This window comes from Rhinoraja longicauda, chromosome 26, assembly GCF_053455715.1.
Source record: "Rhinoraja longicauda isolate Sanriku21f chromosome 26, sRhiLon1.1, whole genome shotgun sequence".
In the NCBI taxonomy this organism is placed as follows: domain Eukaryota; kingdom Metazoa; phylum Chordata; class Chondrichthyes; order Rajiformes; family Arhynchobatidae; genus Rhinoraja; species Rhinoraja longicauda.
In genome coordinates, this window is record NC_135978.1 from 17,072,239 (window position 1) to 17,091,565 (window position 19,327).

General features: G+C 46.2%; 1 protein-coding gene across 1 annotated transcript in view; it reads left to right on the top strand.

Annotated features, from left to right (window-relative positions):
• mmp28 (matrix metallopeptidase 28) overlaps window positions 1–19,327 on the top strand; it is a 57,007-nt gene that overhangs the window by 22,798 nt on the left and 14,882 nt on the right. Inside the window, exons 3-5 of the mRNA XM_078422226.1 lie at window positions 4,089–4,276; window positions 15,722–15,943; window positions 18,255–18,500. Coding sequence (XP_078278352.1) covers window positions 4,089–4,276; window positions 15,722–15,943; window positions 18,255–18,500 — 656 coding nt within the window. The remainder of the gene's footprint in view (window positions 1–4,088; window positions 4,277–15,721; window positions 15,944–18,254; window positions 18,501–19,327) is intronic.

Genomic DNA, 19,327 nt, shown 5'->3' on the forward strand with positions numbered 1-19,327 from the left:
AATGTTTCAGGTCAGGACCCTTCTTCAAACCGACAGATGATATCTTGGGTCGAGGCCCTTCTTCACAGATGACGTTTCGATTTGAGATGTTGCCTGACCTGCTGAGTTTCACCAGCACTTTGTATATTCTTCAAGATTCCAGCATCAGCAGTTTCTTGTGTCTCTTATTTTTAAATTCTAGTACTAGATTCCCACATAGAAGGAAATCATTCCCCTTCCATCCACCCCTCTAATGATCTTATCTATTTCCACCCGACCCTTCTTCAGTCTGATTACAGAGGGGTGCAGGAAGAAGGATTCCGACCCGAAACGTCTCCACGGACGCTCTCTGACATGCTGTGTTACTCCAGCATTTTATGTCTATCCTTGGTATAAACCAGCATCTGCAGTTCCTTGTTATTACATTCTTTATAGGACTGGATGGTTCTGGACATACTTGAGATTTATAGGATTGGAAGGTCAGGAATATGGAGTCAGATGGTCAGGGATGCAGAAATGTTGAAAAGTAGACGGTGTCTGGAATCTCGGGGAATGGAAGGGACATGGATTGGGAACATTGGAGAATTGGAGGGATAGCAGTGGTTGGTGGAAAGGAAGAGGTTTTCTCATGAGTATTGAGTGCCTTCAGCCTCATGAACCCTGCAGCAGTTGCCCCTCACAACGCCATCGCCTGCTTCCCTCTGCCAGTTTACTGCCCCTGAATGCAAAATACTCCATTTCAAGGGGAGGTTTCCCCCCATCTCTGCTCAACTAAACCTGTCCCTTCCCACTCAACCCTTCTGTCCTCAACTAAACTTGTCCCCGCTCAACTAAAGCTGTCCCTGGTTTGAAGAAGGGTCTTGACCCAAAATGTCACCCATTCCTTCTCTCCAGAGATGCTGCCTGTCTCGCTGGGTTACTCCGGCATTTTCGTGTCTATCTCCTGCTCAACTAACCCTATCTCTCCTCAACTAAACCCATCTCTCCTTAACTAAACCGGGACCTTCTCAGCAAATCTATTTTGCATCCTTTCCAGGATTTTGATATTTTCCCTACTGAAGGCTCACAATTGGACATAACGCTCTCCCCGCAGCCTAAACAATGATCAGTATTGTCTTTGCATTGTCTCTTTGCTTTTTATGAAACCTTGAGCTTTAAAGATTGTTTTTAATGTTTATGTCAGCTTTCAAAAAAATGTCTGAAAGGCTAAAGCTCTCTACTTTATTGTATGGTGTATAACTGCACCAAATTCCTTGTTCTAAACTGTTTCACCCCATTTTCATCTGCAATCATTTTATCTTTAGCCTGACATAGAGCAGTGGTGATTAGCTTTAGAGTCGAGCTGGAGGAATGTGAAGGAGCTAGAGGGATTTGCCAAAGGAGTGGTTGAGGGGAGGAAGAGACTCCAGTGAGTCATAAACCTGGGCGTAACCTCTTGGACCAAAAGGCCTGTGTTGTGCTGTGTGTTCACAGTTTGTTTTCTCGAAGTTACTCCAACAGTATTGTGCTACCAAAATAAAGGCTTAATATTTTATAATGTCAGGATGTCCTGATGTTGATCCTGTAGTAATCTACAGGACACAGCACCACCATATGCACCGATCCAACAATTGGTTGTGTGATAATATTGATAAAATCTGGACACAGATTCCACGAACATTTTTGCAATTCAGCATGCAATTCTTAAAACAGCCCAAATGCTTTATGGTACTTTGTGCTCCATAGCACGCTTGCAGAAATTGGATGGGGTCTTTGGTAGGCATTGAAGGTAGATAGGCACTCTACGCTAAACAGCGTGAAACTCTCAGCTTTACCTATGTAGCCTGAAGGCATACTGTGCTGATCAGGACTGTGATCCACTTTGATCTCACACTGAGGCAGGACTTTAGTGGAGGCTTGGTACCTGTCTCGGTGCTGTGGTGGAGACATGCTAACCTGGGCTACTGGGCGAGTTCACGCATCTGTTTACACCCATTCCTCAATGTATGTTAGTGAGGCACTTTTGGAAAATGTGCTTTAGTTTAGTTTAGTTTAGAGATACAGCGCGGAAACAGGCCCTTCAGCCCACCAAGTCATCGCCGACCAGCGATCCCCGCACACTAACACTATTTTACACACACTAATAATAATAATAATAATAATGCATTACATTTATATAGCGCTTTTCTAAACACTCAAAGACGCTTTACAAGGTTTACTAAAACATAAAAGAAAATAAATAGATAAATAAGTAAACGAAGAGAAAAGGAAAAAGAAGGTGAGGTAACGGTCAGTGATTGAAGGCAGTGTTGAACAGGACAATGTACAATTTTACCGAGCTACCTGCATGCCTTTGGAGTGTGGGAGGAAACCGGTGCACCTGGAGAATACCCATGTAGGCCACGAGGAGAACGTACGTACAAACCCCATGCAGACAGCCCCCGTAGTCAGGATCGAACCTGGGTCTCTGGCGCTGTAAGGCAGCAACGCTACGCTGTGCCACCGTGCCACCCAAACTTTAAGCAATATTTTGTAAATCGAGCATTTGGAAATTGAGGAATGACTGCAATTCCTGGTAGGTCTTATTGTCACGCTTTCTTATTGATATCCTCAGACTAACCTCCCTACCCCGGCTCTGATGAACTCCACAGCAGATCCAATCCCAAGCATCACCATAATAGTGTCCACAACTCACAACTGCCACTCTCTGCAAATGGGGGAGATCATAGAAGGAAGACCTGTGTGTACATTTCCTCACACCAGACCTGTTCCTGTTGTATGAGACACCTTGCGCCTCATGTATGATGGACTATCAATGCCTGGGTCATTCACCCAAAATCCAACTCAGTTTAATCCGTGTTTTCAGGAGCGTGGACAGATTTTTTTGCCTCGGTTTTTGGCATCTGTTTTTGCCCAGTGACGCCCATTGTACCATGAATCAGACTGAGTCAACTGGAAGGAGATCTCCTGTTTTCACTGAATGTGGCCACAGGTTCTGTCCCCTCCACTCGAGAGGGTAGATGAAGCCATGTTCTTTTCCCGAGATGAGCAGCCCCTTGTGCAATGCATAACTGAATTTTACCTGATACTTACTTACTTGGAGGTATTTGGCCCTTGTGGGCAGGGGTGCAGTGCTGTAAAAAAAAGCCCAAATAAACAGCGGGGAATTTTAACCAGCGGGGAGTTTAACAGTGGCCGCTCTGGCACCAGTGACAGCTCCGGCACCTAAAAAATTACCACTGCAACACTGTTTGTGGGTGTGTAGTCTTCTGCCAGAGCAGGGTGATTACGATGCACATACTCGTGAAAGCAGCAAGCCTCTGCAAAAACCTTGCATTCCATTGCATTTCAAGCCTGTGGGGTAGAAAGCCTGTGAAGGCCTCTTGTACTGAAGGGGCCTTCACTGAGAATTGAGAGCGCTTTTAGCATTGGTTGGAGGAGACAAAATCGAACTCAGTCTGCTGCCAAGGAACATCCATTGATTTTCATCCAATCTCACTCCATTGCACTGAAACAATGTCAAAATGGCTTTTCACTTACACATTCACAGCTGCGATTTTACCAATGAAGTTGATGGAGTTGTTTGCTCCCATCATCCTCTGTTCCCTCCACCTCCCACAAGGCTCATAAAGTCATAAGGAATAGGAGTAGAATTAAACCATTCGGCCCATCAAGTCTACGCCGCCATTCAATCATGGCTGATCTATCTCTCCCTCCAAACCCCATTCTCCTGCCTTCTCCCCATAACCTCTGACACCTGTACTAATCAGGAATCTATCTCTCTCTGCCTTAAAAATAACCACTGACGGCCTTCACAGCCTTCTGTGGCAAAGAATTCCACAGATTCATCACCCTCTGACTAAAGAAATTTCTCCTCATCTTCCCAAAGGACGTCCTTTAATTCTGAGGCTGTGACCTCCAATCCTGGACTCTCCCACTTGTGGAAACATCCTCTCCACATCGACTCTATCTAAACCTTTCACTATTCAAGTGTTGGCTGCTCAGCCCCTCTGATGTGCTGTGCCATTTCCTCAGACCATCCAGTTCCCCGTCTCCGGTATTAGCTATCGTCGGGCCACTCTGGGACCCACAGCCTCACCGTTTTTTCTCCGATGTGCTTTTCTCCGCAGGGAGTTCCAGTGGATTTCCCACCTCCCAGTCAGCGGCATCCTGGACAAGCGGACAGTCCACCAGATGGCCGTGCCGCGCTGCGGAGTGCAGGACGTCGGGAGCCACGGGAGCTGGGAGGGGCGAGTGGAGGCTCTCTTCCTCGGCCGAGCCGGGGAACCCCGGCGTGTGAAGCGCTACTCACAGCAAGGTAAACTCTGGTGCAGGAAGGAACGGCAGGTGCTGGTTTAAACTAGAGACAGACACAAAAAGCAGGAGTAACTCAGCGGGACAGGCGGCTTCCCTGGAGAGAAGGAATGGGTGACGTTTCGGGTCGAAACCCACCTTCAGACCCATCCCTTCTCTCCAGAGATGATGCCTGTCCCGCTGAGTTACTCCAGCTTTTTTGTGTCCGTCTAAGGTAAACTCTGGCCTGGGCCCTCGATCCCCTGACAATGGCAGCGTGTTGCGGCAAAGCTTTAAAATGTCCTGACAGGGGGTCGCGGACTGAAGCATTGGCTGTTTCTCTCTCCACACATGCTGACTGCCCTGCTCAGTGTTTCCAGCAGTTTCAGTTTTGATTTCAGATTCCCAGCATGTGTTTTGCTTTAAATTTTCAAGGCTTTAATCGGTAAGGAGCATGGATGCAAATACGTTTCAGAAACAGAGGGCTCATGCCAACACTAATCGATAACATTGAGGTAATACAAGCAAGGAGTTAAGAATGTAAAGCAACGTCTTTACTTAATTAGTAATGATATCAGGGGTTAAACAGTGCTGGTGGACTCTAGCCAGTTCTGTGTAAACGACCAGGGGTGGAGAGGGAGAGGAGTGAGGGAGAAGAGGGCGAGAAAGGAGGGAAGGTTTAGGGAGAGGGAGACGAGAGTGAAGGAGGAGGGAGGGTAAGGGTGAAGGGAGATGGAGAGATGGGAGAGTGAAAGGAGAAGCAAGGTGAGGGAACAGAGAGAAGAAGAAGAGGGAAAGAAGAGGGTGAAGGGAGATGGAGAGGAGGGAAGGGTGAGGGGGTAGAGAAGGGTGAGGTTGTAGAGAGAGGGTGAGAGTTGGTGGAGAGGAGGGAGAGGGGAGAGGGAGCAACATGCGGGTGAGGGTGGAGGGAGAGGAGGGAAGGTACAGATGAAGTGAGGAAAGAAAGTCAGTGATTTGTGTTGCTAGTATTTCAACACGAGCTTCTGCATTTTAAACACTTTGGATCACGTTTAAAATGAAGAAATACATAATGGCGGGATTGGGACAATTAAAATCTTATCCGATTAATTTAAATCTCACAGATGCTAGTCCTCACAGATGTCTAGTGCTCTGTGGACTACGCTGTTATGTGATAGTCTCGAGAGCTGGAGGTGCCAGTTGTTCACCAAGTACTTGGGCCGTGCGTGTGGGAAGGAGATTTGTGAATTTGGGGAATTCTCTGCCACAGAAGGCAGCGGAGGCCAATTCACTGGATGAATTTAAAAGGTAGAGCTCTAGGGGCTAGTGCTGGATTGAAGGGCCAAATGGCCTCCTCCTGCACCTATTTTCTATGTTTCTATATTTCTATGTTTCTATGAGCTGCAGATGCTGGTTTAAACCGAAGAAAAACACAAAAAGCTGGAGTAACTCGGCAGGTCAGACAGCGTCTCTGGAGGAAAGGAATAGGTCACATTTCGAGTCGAGACCCTTCTTCGCTGTTGCTTGCTGAAGCCTCTGAATCCTCCCAGTGCTCATTTCCCAGGTTACATTGGATAGCAGTTGTCAGCAGCTCTATGTTTCCAAGTGTAGTCAATGTAGCCAAGGCAGCTACACTCCTATCGGTTTAATCAAGTTCAATTTGGAGAACTGTCAACACAGCCTGCTCTCCATTTACTTTGCAAATGCACCAGAGAGAACTAGTTTACAATCCATGGTGGTTTCAGTTTAAGAAGCAGTGATTTTCAATGCTTTATTTGCCAAGTTTCGTTGCTTCTCAGCGTGCTGAGCCACACTCTCCCCGAACCAACCCCCAACACGGACCCGTGGAAGAAGCCTTCTCTGCACCACGCCTGCAAATCCCTTCATCCACCTCTTGTGCGGAGGATGGAAGATTACTTATTTTTCAGGAACGTTTCAGAGAACTGAACTGAAACACTCCACTTCGCAGTTGAATTTAGAAGGAAGAGATTACATTATTTTCATGATCGTAAAAAGCAACTGGGTCATTACTGAATAAGGAATGGGGAAAACAAAAGATATCAAAATGTTGGTTGGACAGCCTTACTCTACTTGTTTTACTAGATGAAATCCTGGCATTCACCCCTAGACCAGGAATTACAGCCTGGTATCGGGATGAATCCTACATTTCAGGGAAGTGCCGGTCTCCATTTAATATTTCCATGTGACATGGAAGAAAGCCATTCGGCCCGTTCAGGCTTTGGCAGCTTGCAAGGCAATCACATTACCCATTAACTTCCCCAGTAACCTGTTCATCTGCTTACATTCCCATCAATAACCCACGGAGAGAACATTGGAGACATTTGCCAATTCACCAACCAATCTTCACGTCTTTGAGACGCAGACAACACTGGAGGTCAGGATAGACAATAGACAATAGGTGCAGGAGTAGGCCATTTGGCCCTTCGAACCAGCACCACCATTCAATGTGATCATGGCTGATCATTCTCAATCAATACCCGTTCCTGCCTTCTCCCCATACCCCCTGACTCCGCTATCCTTAAGAGCTCTATCCTCTCTCTTGAATGCATTCAGAGAATCGCCCTCCACTGCCTTCTGAGGCAGAGAATTCCACAGATGGAGCATTAACAATTGACCAGTAATGGCGGCTAGGGATGGTGTACAGTGGCCTTGGTGGGTCTTTCGGCTTGGTGGATTGCTAATGCTTACCTCTGACACCACTTTTGTACAGACACCCTATGCCTAATAAAGCTACCTGGCCAAGGTCATAAGTGATAGGAGCAGAATTCGGCCATTCGGCCCATCAAGTCTACTCCGCCATTCAATCATGGCTGATCTCTCCTTCCTAAGCCCATTCTCCTGCCTTCTCCCCACAACCCCCTGACATGCCATTGACCACACTGTGGCTGACACTAAGCAGAGTTGACCGTCTCAATGCTCCTGCAGCAAATGTCCCAGTGGACCTCGGAGACATGAGATAAACAACACTGGCTGTTAGATGACCCTGCAGGATGTGAGAACCAGTATTCAGCGACGACTGTTTTCTCCTGTGGAGATTTTCCATCAATTTTCATGCTGAGAGGCCTGTTCAAACCTGAACACCTATAATTTTTCAACGTGTGGTAAACACTTCTGTAACGTTACACGCGAGAGGGTTCCACTGTGTCAATCCACCCCCCAACCTCCTGCTGCTGCATGCAGTCTGGACCTGCTGTAGCCTGCACACTCCCTGATATGTTGGTGCTTGCGGATAAAACTCCATTCCATGCCATGGTTTGGATGCCTTTCCTTCAGGGACCTTTACATTCATCACCTTTTCACCCAAATCAAAATAATTTTGTTGCAAAAAACTCAAGTCAGACCTATAGCAAGAAGCGGAGTGGAAATGTCTCAAACTCTTATAAGCACAGAATGTTTGGCCACTATTGCTATTCCCAGTTTTTTTTTGTCTCACCGTTCCTGTGTTCTATTTCCATTCTCAATGCTGTCAATTCCTACCCTCTGAGTCTTAAAGTCATGGCTTCAAGCGCAGCTCCGGGGCAAAGTCAAATAATTTACACCTTGACTGAGTGCTGCATGGTCAGGGTTGTAGAGTTTCTCAGGAGAAATAAAAGCCGCTGCATTTTCAGGCTGATGTGAAAGGTTCTGCAGGACAATTCACGGAAGAGGAGAGTATCCTCAACCAACACCGGAATGCTCAGAACCATGCATTTATGCCATTCGCCATTTGTGGCCTCTTTCGTTGTGTGAACTGAGGTCTGTGTTTGCTTACATAACAGTGTCTGAGCTGTGAATGTGCTTTCCCTGGGTCATGCAGTCAACTCTCACTGGGGACAATTTGAACTGAGTCTGCCTGGGGTTGCTTCGGAAATCTGAATGAAATTGAGCAAAGCTGGGTGGTTATCACGTGGTCAGTTTCCTGCCAGTGGGGTTGGTAGGAGACCTTAATCCCTCATAATATCCCGGTTTGCTTCACAGCCAAGTTCTTTCACATGGGGCAGACAGCTAATTTGGGCAAAGCAAGCTCCCTCAAATGGCAATGAGATTAATACCAGTCAGTGGGCGGCACAGTGGCACAGTGGTAGAGCTGCTGCCCCACAGCGCCAGAGATCCGGGTTCGATTCCGACTACGGGTGCTATCTGTGCGCAGTTTGTACCTTCTCCCTGTGACTGCTTGGGTTGTCACCAGGTGTTTCTGGGTTCCTCCCATATTACAAAGTTGTGCAGATTTGTACGTTAATCGGCTTCTGCAAATTGCCCCTAGTGTGCAGGACGCGAAAGTGAGATAACATAGAACTAGTGTAACGGTGATCAATAGAAGGTGTGGACTCAGTGGGCCGAATGGCCTGTTACCATGCTGTATCTCTAAACTCTATACGATCTGTGTGACCACATGGTGACCTTCCCAGTGCAGCTTTAAATCGTGACACGGTGAATTATCAATCTGCCCTGACGGGCCAAATGGGGTTTGATTAGATTTCTCACCTACAGCAGTGCAACAATCCCCAGTCCTGCCTTTCCTTCACTACAGGTTAGAGTTAAAATCCAGCGTACAGTACTAGATTGACAGTCAGTCAACGCAGATGAGTGTACAAGTTGAAGGATAAGTTCCTAACCCTGGAGAATAAGAGATTTTGGCTATTGCACTACGTTTTCATTTAGGCTTCTGCCAGGACTGTTTACTCTTCTGCAGTGGAGGTGTTGGATGTTGAAAGATGGGCGTGTTTGCCCTTGGCTTGCTTTGGGAACTAATCACCAAAAGAATGCAGAACCTGTAAAAAAAATAGTTGAAGTGACATGGAATTTCACATCCTCATAGCACCAACAGTTTTTACTCGCCGGTCATTCTTGGCATGCTGAATTGATCTAATATTTCTGCTACGCCACCGATATATTATCACTTATGTGGGGAAAGGGCAATTTTGAGAGATCTCTTTCTACCATTGACACTGGCCTTCGGTGTACTCCTGGTACATGCCCCTCAGTGTCATGTGAAAGACCTTGCCAAAAAACGAGTGTGGTAAATTAGTTCCAAGACTGGGTCATAGGACAATTATTCCTAAATTCTTTTCGTTGTTGTCCGTGGAGTAGACAGAGGTCAGCACTCTGTCACTTTGCTGTTTGTAATCTATATTAATGATTCAACCCTAATTGCAAAGGGGCACGATGAACATTTCGGCAAATTATCTGAATGTTGATTGTGTGGTTGACAATCATGAGGAAGGCTGTTGACTGCAGGAAAGTAGGGACGGTTTGGTCTGTTGTTTAGCAAATGGAATTTAATCCAGAGAAGAGTAAGGGAATGCATTTGGGGAGCTTCAGTAGCGCAGGAGAATAGACAATAAATGACAAGATATTGAGGGATGTGAAGGAGCGATGAGACCATGGAGTGTACGTTCACAGATCCTTAGAAGCATAAGGACTGGACAATAAACTGGATTAAAAAAAGGCTTACCGATACATTTTATTAGCAGAGCATAAACTATGGACTCAAATATGTGGATATGTTAATAATGATTGTCTTAGAGCAATGGAGAAGGGAAATCTAAGTGTGGGGAACCAGGATGTAAAAGTGGTTTGGGTAATGCTTAAAAAAACAAAACTTGAAAAGTCACCAATGAAAGTGACATGCTGGCTGTTACCATGCAGTAAAACAGAGAAGATAAGAAAAACTTAGTGTCAGCTTTCCAGGAGATAAGGCAATAATCACGGGGGATTTTTAATATACATGTAGACTGGAGACATTGGCTTGGCAGAGAACGTTTAGACGAGCAGAGTTTTTTCAAGATGATTTCTCAGAAGAACATGTTTTGGAGCCAGCTGGGGAACTGGCTGTACAAGAGCTGTTTAATTAATGTCCACATCATGAGGAAGTGATCTTTATATGACTGAGTGTGACATTCAGTTTGAGGGGAGGGGGGGGGGGGGGGGGGGGGGAGAATGGACTGGGTTTAGTCATTTAAACTTGAATAAAGTCAATTATTGGGGCGTGAAAGTAGAGTGAGCTAAAAATGTGGTTGAGGGATTATTAATTAGAAACCCAGTGGGAGACATTTAAAGGGACCTTTTTGAATACACAGGATGGAAATATTCCACCAATAAAGAAAAATGCCAAGGGTCGGGATCCACCTTTCCTGGTCATCAATAACATTCTATCTTAAAAGTCCAGGTATCACAGGAGACCACAGAACTTTAATAGCTCTGCTTCTCTCCCTACAGACACCGCCTGACCTATTTCATGTGTTTTCTATTTTATTTTGTAATACCACCTTATCTAGAAACATAGAAAATAGGTGCAGGAGTAGGCCGTTCAGCCCTTCGAGCCATTCAATATGATCATGGCTGATCATCCAAATGCACGGTGGCGCAGCGGTAGAGTTGCTGCCTTACAGGGAAAGCAGCGCCGGAGACTCGGGTACGATCCTGACTACGGGCGCCATCTGTACGAAGTTTGTATGTTCTCCCCCTGACCTGGGTGGGTTTTCTCCGAGATCTTCGGTTTCCTCCCACACTCCAAAGACGTACAGGTATGTAGGTTAATTGGCTGGGCAAATGTTTAAAAAAATTGTCCCTAGTGGGTGTAGGATAGTGTTAGTGTGCGGAGATCGCTGGGCGGCGTGGACTTGGTGGGCCGAAGGGCCTGTTTCTGCGCTGTATCTCTAAATCTAAATCTAAATCTAAAGTAATCCGTTCCAGCTTTTTCCACATATCCCTTGATTCCCTTAGCCCTAAGAGCTAAATCTAACTCTCTTGTAAATCGTAATTTTACCCCACACCCTTTCCCACTGGTGTGAAATCCATTCCCTTATTTTGAGGGGCGTCTCCACCACACCCTGCCCCCCATGTCCAGCAGCGGAAGAACCCTAGACTGTGGCCCTCCCCCACAGAGTCTTGGTGTTGGCTGCACCAAGCTTCAGTGCGTCCCTCAGCACGTAGTCCTGCAATCTGCAGTGAGCCAGTCGGCAACATTCCCCGACGGACATCTCGCTCTGCTGGGAGGTCAACAAAGCTCAGGCAGACCAAAGAGCTTCATGTCCCCAGAGCCCTGGAGCAGAGGCACCAGGCCCGTGCAACCTCCCTCCTTGGTTGTGGCTGTATGGGTTGAACCTCACTGTTTGCCTGCTATCCAGCGTCACCGGCTGGAGGTGATTGTTTCAGCAGCTGCCAGGCCCCAGGGAGTGAACAGACCCTTGGAGGTGACGAAAACCAAGGTTGTTGAAAAAAAACCCGTCAAAGCTGATTAATTCTGGAGCTTTGGGAATTGCTGTCAGGAGTCTAGGTGTCCAAGCATTCTTGGGAAATTTTGGAAAGGATGTTTGTGGACAGTGATTAGAAGCAGCAGGAATCTCTGTGTAAGCAATTCATTTCCTAGCCTGGGGAATTGGGAGCCCCGAACATTTGCCACAAAATTCCCGCCGTGCAAATGTCACATTTGAGGGTCTCGGAACTGATCAATTAGATTGCTGTGGTATTTAGAAATAAAGAACTGAAATCTAACTTGGCCGAAAGCTGCTTTTGAGGTTTGTTGGTGCATTCTGTGGGATTGTTTCAGAGTGAGTAAAGACATTAAAAATTATGGTTCCTGACCATATCAGCACTATTATCAGGAGTCCTTCAAATCACTCACAGTCTGCGCTGATAGAACTGAGGTCCACTGAGCAAGGAAGTCAATGGTTGGTTTTACCCCAAGTCTGTATGGATCTCAACTTACACAGCATGGGCTTATGACAGCTCCAGACAAAGGAAAAATCAACAAAGCTGCTATTGAATGTTATTGAGAAGCCTGGCTCCACAGGACAAAGGAATCAATAATTTTCTAATCCCCAAAGTCAGCCCAATGTAATTAATTTCATTAATGTAATGGGGAATTATATTCGATGGGAATTTTTAAAAGAAGAGGAGATGGCATCTTGTAAATGTGTTGAATTGAGAACATGTGAAATTTTTAAAAAAACTAGAAACCCTTCTGCTTGATTAAGATCAGGGCTGATCATTCACCTCAGTGCAACCTTCTTGGTTAAAGTCCCCCTGAGTCCCTTAATATTGAAAAATCCACCGATCTCTGCCCTGAGTAAACTCAGTAACTGAGCTTTATTCAGTCTGAAGAAGGGTCTTGACCCGAAACATCACCCATTCCTTCTCTCCTGAGATGCTGCCTGACCTGCTGAGTTACTCCAGCATTTTGTGAATAAATACCTTTGATTTGTACCAGCATCTGCAGTTATTTTCTTACAGTAACTGAGCTTGCCCTGAGTGAAGAAGTTAAATGAACGGTACTTACTTTAAGGGTGTGACCTCTGTTTCCAGATATGTTATCCAGGGGAAACATCATCCCTGCATTTACCCTGTAAAACCCCTTTATTTTCTTTGGAGGCACCAGCTATTCAGATGCTGGAATCTTGAGCAAAGAAAACAAAGTGCTGCAGGAATTCAACGGGACAGGTAGCATCGGTGGAGTGAAATGGACAGTCAGCATTTTGGGTCTCTCCCAAGTGCATTCCAATCCCAGCAATTCTCCCTCCCAGGATAGAAATGCCTGATTCACATTCAGTGGGTCAACTTCTGATTCCTCCAACATGATATCACCAAGAAACACATCATCCTTTCCCCTCTGCATTCAACATTGCAAAGAGAATGTTCTTTTATTATAGGCATTTGTTCACACGATAAGGATGTCCCAGGCAATTTATTATCTACCCTAGAATGAGAAGACAATTAAGAGACACAGTAGCCAACTAAGGATGGATAATTCCTGTTCTGAGTGGCACTGGTGAACCAAATATTTTTGAAAATCCAGACGTTTCATGGAGATTAGACATGTTTTAAAATCTTGATTTATTTAATTACTTGGTTATAAATTCCCCATTTCCCTTTGTAAGATTTGAACTCGTAACTCTGGATCAGTAGCCCAAGAATCTGACATTTAACCTTTACTTAACCCCGACGTCACCAGTCCAACACACTGTTCAGTTCAATACTCTGGTTCATTGCTCTCTTTCTCCACAAGAGGCTTCTCAAAACAATGGAAGAGTAAGGAAGCATCTACACTTTTACCCCTCTTTTCCCATTATCCAAAATCCCAGACACTCTTCCTACTCCTCTTCTTCTGGTCCTAATACAGATCCTTGTATAAACCAAACAAAGTAGAATGAAGTTTGGTAATTCCTCAGCCACTGCCGATCAATGTCCATGGACTGGATTAACACCCTGTCAATGCAGGGCACCATTTTGTTGATAATTGGGAATTTGATACTGGGTCAGTGAGAAGATGGGGAGATGTTTCTTTGAGGAAGAGATTAAGAGGCATTTGTGGCAGCTCCCAAGGGTCGGGCCATTCCACTATCGAACCCCTCGGCACGGGAATGGACTAGTGCGGGGGCGGCCCCTAGCTACAGGGATAAATGGCAGGGGTTTAGGCTTGATCGCTCTCTTGCAGACCCGACTGGACAAGAGAACAACAGCAAATAAAATTCCTCCCGAAACACCTGGCTCCTCACCTTCACTGCGCCACACATTTATATTTTCACAAACACACTGCATTGATGGTCTTCATCAGCTGACCAAGTAGTAATAGTTTCTCATCCTCAGTTAAGTTTCTCGTCCTAAGTTAAGACCTCAGGCAAGGTCTCACAAACTAATTCCAAACTCTCTCCAATTTGACGAGGAATCTGGAGAAATATAAGCCAAGCAGTTACTTCCTGCACTGACGCTTCTGCACAAACTAATTGTTTACTTAGACTGCAGTTAAAGCAAGGCGAAGGCCTTATCTTCGAGGGAACGATGATTGTTGCAAATAGGAGCAGTTCCACAACAGTTCTGTCTACACTTAATGATTTGTTAATACTAACGTTGGCTAGAGATGCATGCTTTACAACTCTGCAAAGAACTAAATGCTGTCCTTTTGCATTCTCCAAGAAATGCAACTTGTGTCTGCCGGTTCCCATATCAGAAGGGAACTTCCTGATTATCTCGCACAAATTGCTGTACATTCCAGAGTTCAATAGTTTGTGCCCAGTCAACCATTACTTCCTTCCACAATCCAGCCTGGCTCCCTTTTATATTACTGGGATGGAAGACAGAAATTTGGGGCGTTCTATGAGATGATTTTCTGTGAGAGGATTTTCATGGAACTACTTTTTAAATTGAAAACCTTCCTCCAGTTCCCAATTGCTAAGGCTGCTAATCATCACTGCAGAAATTAGCTATCAGTGGAGGGCAATATTTTCTGTGATGCATGTTTTGTTTGAAAGAACAGGCACTCATTGTCAGGTCTCACATGTGAATAAAAATAACATTCTGATTATGTCTTGTGTTCATGAAACCATAAACCAACGAGGAAATAATCTCTGCTTGAGAGAGAATTTACAGTAAGATAGCTATACTGGGAATCATACCTGACCCAGCCAAATACTCATCAAACTTGGTTGATTATAAAGAGGAAATTCTTTCCTAGATCCTGATGGAAGTTCCCTCTGTGAGACACTGTTAGCATTAGTAATGATTGTTGATATTTGTTAAATACCCATCAAAACCCAGGGTAGGTTGCAGAATGTATTAGAGTTAGTCTCAGCGAACAAATAATCATCAGGGTGAGATGAGTAGAGATGTATTGCTGTAGTGGTCTTTCTGTGCATCCCTGCACTTGTGATCACATCTTCAGCCTCAAGTTGCAGAATTCTACCTCTGAACCTCAGCACTTTTCCTTGCTCCATTGGTAAATGCCTTAAATAACACTTTATTCTTTGAACCTTTAATGATATCTTTATCTCTCTCCATGCCACAGTGGCCATTTTGTCTGATTATGTGCCCGTTCAGTTCGTTGTAATGCTTTTACTTGCTCCGGACGATAGAGAAGTGGAAGTTGTTGTTGCACGTGTTTCACAGGGTGTAAATAGGCAGCTTTTAATGGTGTTTACTCTAATAAAGAATTGGCTTGGTAGCCCTCGTGCCGTGGAGTACAGAGACCGTGGTCTCAAGCCTCGCCATGCATGATCCAAGGGGAAGATTAAGTGCAATATTCAGGGGGTGCTGCATCATTGGAAACGCCAGCTTTGGAAAGAGACGCCAATATACAGCCATGCGCTCCTCAAGGGTGAACATAAAAGATCCACAGCACTTTCGTAATGGGAGATCTCACCCCTCCCCCCAACTCCAGCCTAATTCAATTCTTCAGCTCACTGCTCACTGCCATGGTGGTTGTATTCCTCTCACACTATTGCCTGTAGGAGCTGCTGTTTAAACTGGCAGCATGTTTCCAAGGTTACGAAAGTAAATTTGTTCCCTTAACGGAGGGTCGGGCAACCCGAGCGCAGGCAGAGGACTGCACAGGGGCTCACGGCGGCATTTAGTTCTGATGCACATTCTGAAGTGTTTAGAATGGTCACCAGTGGACTGGCTACCATACGATACGATGCAACAGAACTGTATTTACCCCGGGAGGGATTTGTGATCTGAGTAATCTCTGACCGCGCCTTTCCTTCCTTCCCTTCAGGAGAGAAGTGGTACAAACACGACCTGACGTACAGGATTATCAACTGGCCCAGGTACCTGGAGCAGCAGCGGGTGCGGTTGGCGGTGAGGACGGCCTTTGAGCTGTGGAGCAATGCGTCGCCATTGACCTTCCGGGAGGTGATGGATGGCCCCGCTGACATCCGCCTTGCCTTCTACCAGGGCGAGCACAACGATGGGATCAGCAATGCTTTTGATGGACCAGGTGCTGACTGCTGTCTCATCGTAAGATTCATATTTAACATGCAGTCTTAAGTACAGTCCACTTTCAGGTGCCAAACCCAAAGTTGTAAAACAGTGTTGAGGCCAGGGCTGGAGTACTGTGTAAGGTTCTGGCTGCCACACCGCAAGAAGGGCACAAATGCACCAGGAGGGAGCAGAGGAGATTGACTGGGATGTTGCCTGGGGTGGAGCGTTTCAGTTCCCAGGAGAAACTGAATTTGTTTCCTTGGAAAGGAAGAGGCTGGGGGGGGGGATCCAATAGTGGCAGACAAAATTATGAGGGGCACGTACAAGGTAGACATTAGAAACCTTTCACCGTGGGCATTGAGGAGCATCACACTGGTGGACCTCACCGCCGCTTATGATACTGTGTGGCACCAGGGCTTGATCTTGAAGCTCCTCCGAACCATCCCTGACCGTCATTTAGTGCGGCTCCTTGCCAACATCCTTGCCAACCGCAGTTTTGTACTCAAGACCAGCGACGGACAATCTAGCCGACTGCGACGCCTAAGAAACGGAGTCCCCCAAGGCTCGGTACTGGCCCCCATGCTCTTCAATCTCTATATCAGCGATCTGCCACGCACGACCTCGCGCCAGTATGGATACGCAGATGACTTGGCCCTACTGCACTCGGACAAGAGCTGGTCAAATGTTGAGGATGTGCTCTCGGCGGATATGGAACTTGTCGCGGGCTACCTTAAGACCTGGAGACTAAAACTGAGTATGGCAAAAACCACCACAACGGCCTTTCACCTGAACAACAAGGAAGCTCAACGCCAGCTAACCGTCACCCTCAATGGGTCACCCCTACCCTACAACCCATTTCCTACATACTTCGGGGTGAAACTAGATCGGCAGCTGACCTACAAGCAACACCTTGAAGCTCCCCGTGCTAAAGTCTCGGCACGGAACAACCTCTTGCGATGCTTGGCCGGATCGTCATGGGGCACCAGGACATCTACTCTTCAAACCAGTGCTCTTGCACTCGTGTACAGCGCCGCTGAGTACGCCGCCCCAGCATGGTGCCGCAGCGCTCATACCAACAAGCTAGACGCCACCCTCAACGACACCATGCGGATCATCACTGGCTGCCTACGCCCTAGTCCGACGGATCTCCTGCCGGTGCTCGCAGGTATCGCACCCGCCAAGCTTCGCTGAGAGTTCTTCACTCATAGACTGGTGTGCAAGGCCCCATCAGACGGCAAGCATCCTTTGCACCACCCCGATGTCAAGACCGTAGTGCTGACGGAGATACGACACGAAAATAGTCACATCTCCGTCGGGGGAAGAGATTAAAAAAAGTTTCCCCCAACCACCCTCTTCCCCCCCCCCACATAATACAAAATTAAAGATACACTAAAACATACAAGTAAAACAAACTAAAAACAACAAAAGAAGAAAGGGTCGAAACAGGCTGTTGGCAAGGCTGCCACATATGGTGCCACCTGGTCCCATGTGAGATACCAAACTTACAGAACTAATAATACACATAAATGTTGGAGTAACTCAGCGGGACAGGCAGCATCTCTGGCGAGAAGGAATGGGTGACGTTTCAGGTCGAGTCCCTTCTTCAGAATTACAGGACTAATAGTTTTTCAAGGGGGTTGATTTGTCCTTTTTGCAAAGGGGTTGATTTGCTGGCTTTGATTTGTCCTTTTCCATACTTTCATTCATTTTTTTCTTTGTACCTTTTCATATCTCTAGTTTCCCTCTCCCCAGACTCTCAGTCTGAAGAACGGTCTCGACCCGAACTGTCCCCTATCTCTTTTCTCCAGAGATGCTGCCTGACCCGCTGAGTTTACTCCAGGTTTTTGTGTCTATAATAGTTTTGCAATTTTTATTCTCCCACGGAAATCAAAATTAATCCCAAGCAGTGACAGTGGGCATTGAGCTGCTAACACCATGATTCACATTTGTGAACATTTCAAGGCTTCCGTTTATTCAACTTAATCACCCTTGGTTCAACTCTGAAAGACCCAATTAATCCTGAGTTACCTCCAACATTAGAATGACGAATGGATAGTTGAAACCCTCTGGGCACGATTCAGGAAATGATGTTAGTTTTAAGGGTTTGTGACATTTGTCTCTGGATCCAGTGATTACATTGTGCAAGGCTTGATGTTCCACCTGGGATTTGTGCAATTGTGGTTTTGGATCACACAACGTATCGCATATTGAGCAATCTATACAATGGTCACTTTTAAAAAATCATATTTACTTATTATTAGAAGATGATGTTTGGCTTCTGGAGTTCCCACTGTTGAACTGAGCTTGCTTCTCAATGTCTGTTACAGGTGGAGCCTTGGCCCATGCTTTCTTCCCCCGAAGAGGAGAAGCCCATTTTGACAATGATGAGAGATGGTCCCTTAATCAGGGCAAAGGCAGGAATCTGTTCATTGTCACAGCACATGAAATTGGACATACACTGGGCCTGGAGCACTCCCCCGTCAAAAATGCATTGATGTCTCCGTTTTATAAAAAGTTAGGCCGGGACTTTATCCTAAACTGGGATGACAAAATGGCCGTTCAGAAACTATATGGTAAGTTTGAGATTCAGATCATCTGTCTCATTCCCCACCCCAGTGGCAGCTGTGTATGTTGATGGAGACACAGTCATAGAATTATAGAGCTATACATTACGGGAACAGGCCCTTCGGCCTAACTTGAAAATGCCTAACCGAGTTGTTCCTACTTGTCTGCACGTGGCCCACGTGAAGAGATGTGAGCCATGTGCAGCCAAATAGGACCAAATCATTCCTATCTATGTACCTGTCCAAGTGTCTTTTAAATGGTGTAATTGTACCCACCTCTACCACTTTCCCTGGTAGCTCATTCCGTATACCTACCGCCCTCTGTATGAAAACGTTGCCCCTCAGGGTCCTTTTACAACTTTCCTTTTTCACCTTAAACCTACACCTTCCTTGGGGAAAAGACTGTGGCTATTAACCTTGCCTTACCCCCTCATGATTGCATATAGATTTAGATTTAGAGATTCAGCGCGGAAACAGGCCCTTCGGCCCACCGTGTTCGCGCCGCCCAGCGATCCCCGCACATTAACACTATCCTACACACACTAGGGACAATTTTTACATTTACCCAGCCAATTAACCTACATACCTGCACGTCTTTGGAGTGTGGGAGGAAACCGAAGATCTCGGAGAAAACCCACGCAGGTCATGGGGAGAACGTACAAACTCCGTACAGACGGCGCCCGTAGTCAGGATCGAACCTGAGTCTCCGGCGCTGCATTCGCTGTAAGGCAGCAACTCTACCGTTGCGCTACCGTGCCGCAGCGGTATACACCTCTAAGGTCAGCCCTTAACCTCCTACATTCCAGGGAGAAAAGACATAGCCGGTCTAACCGCTC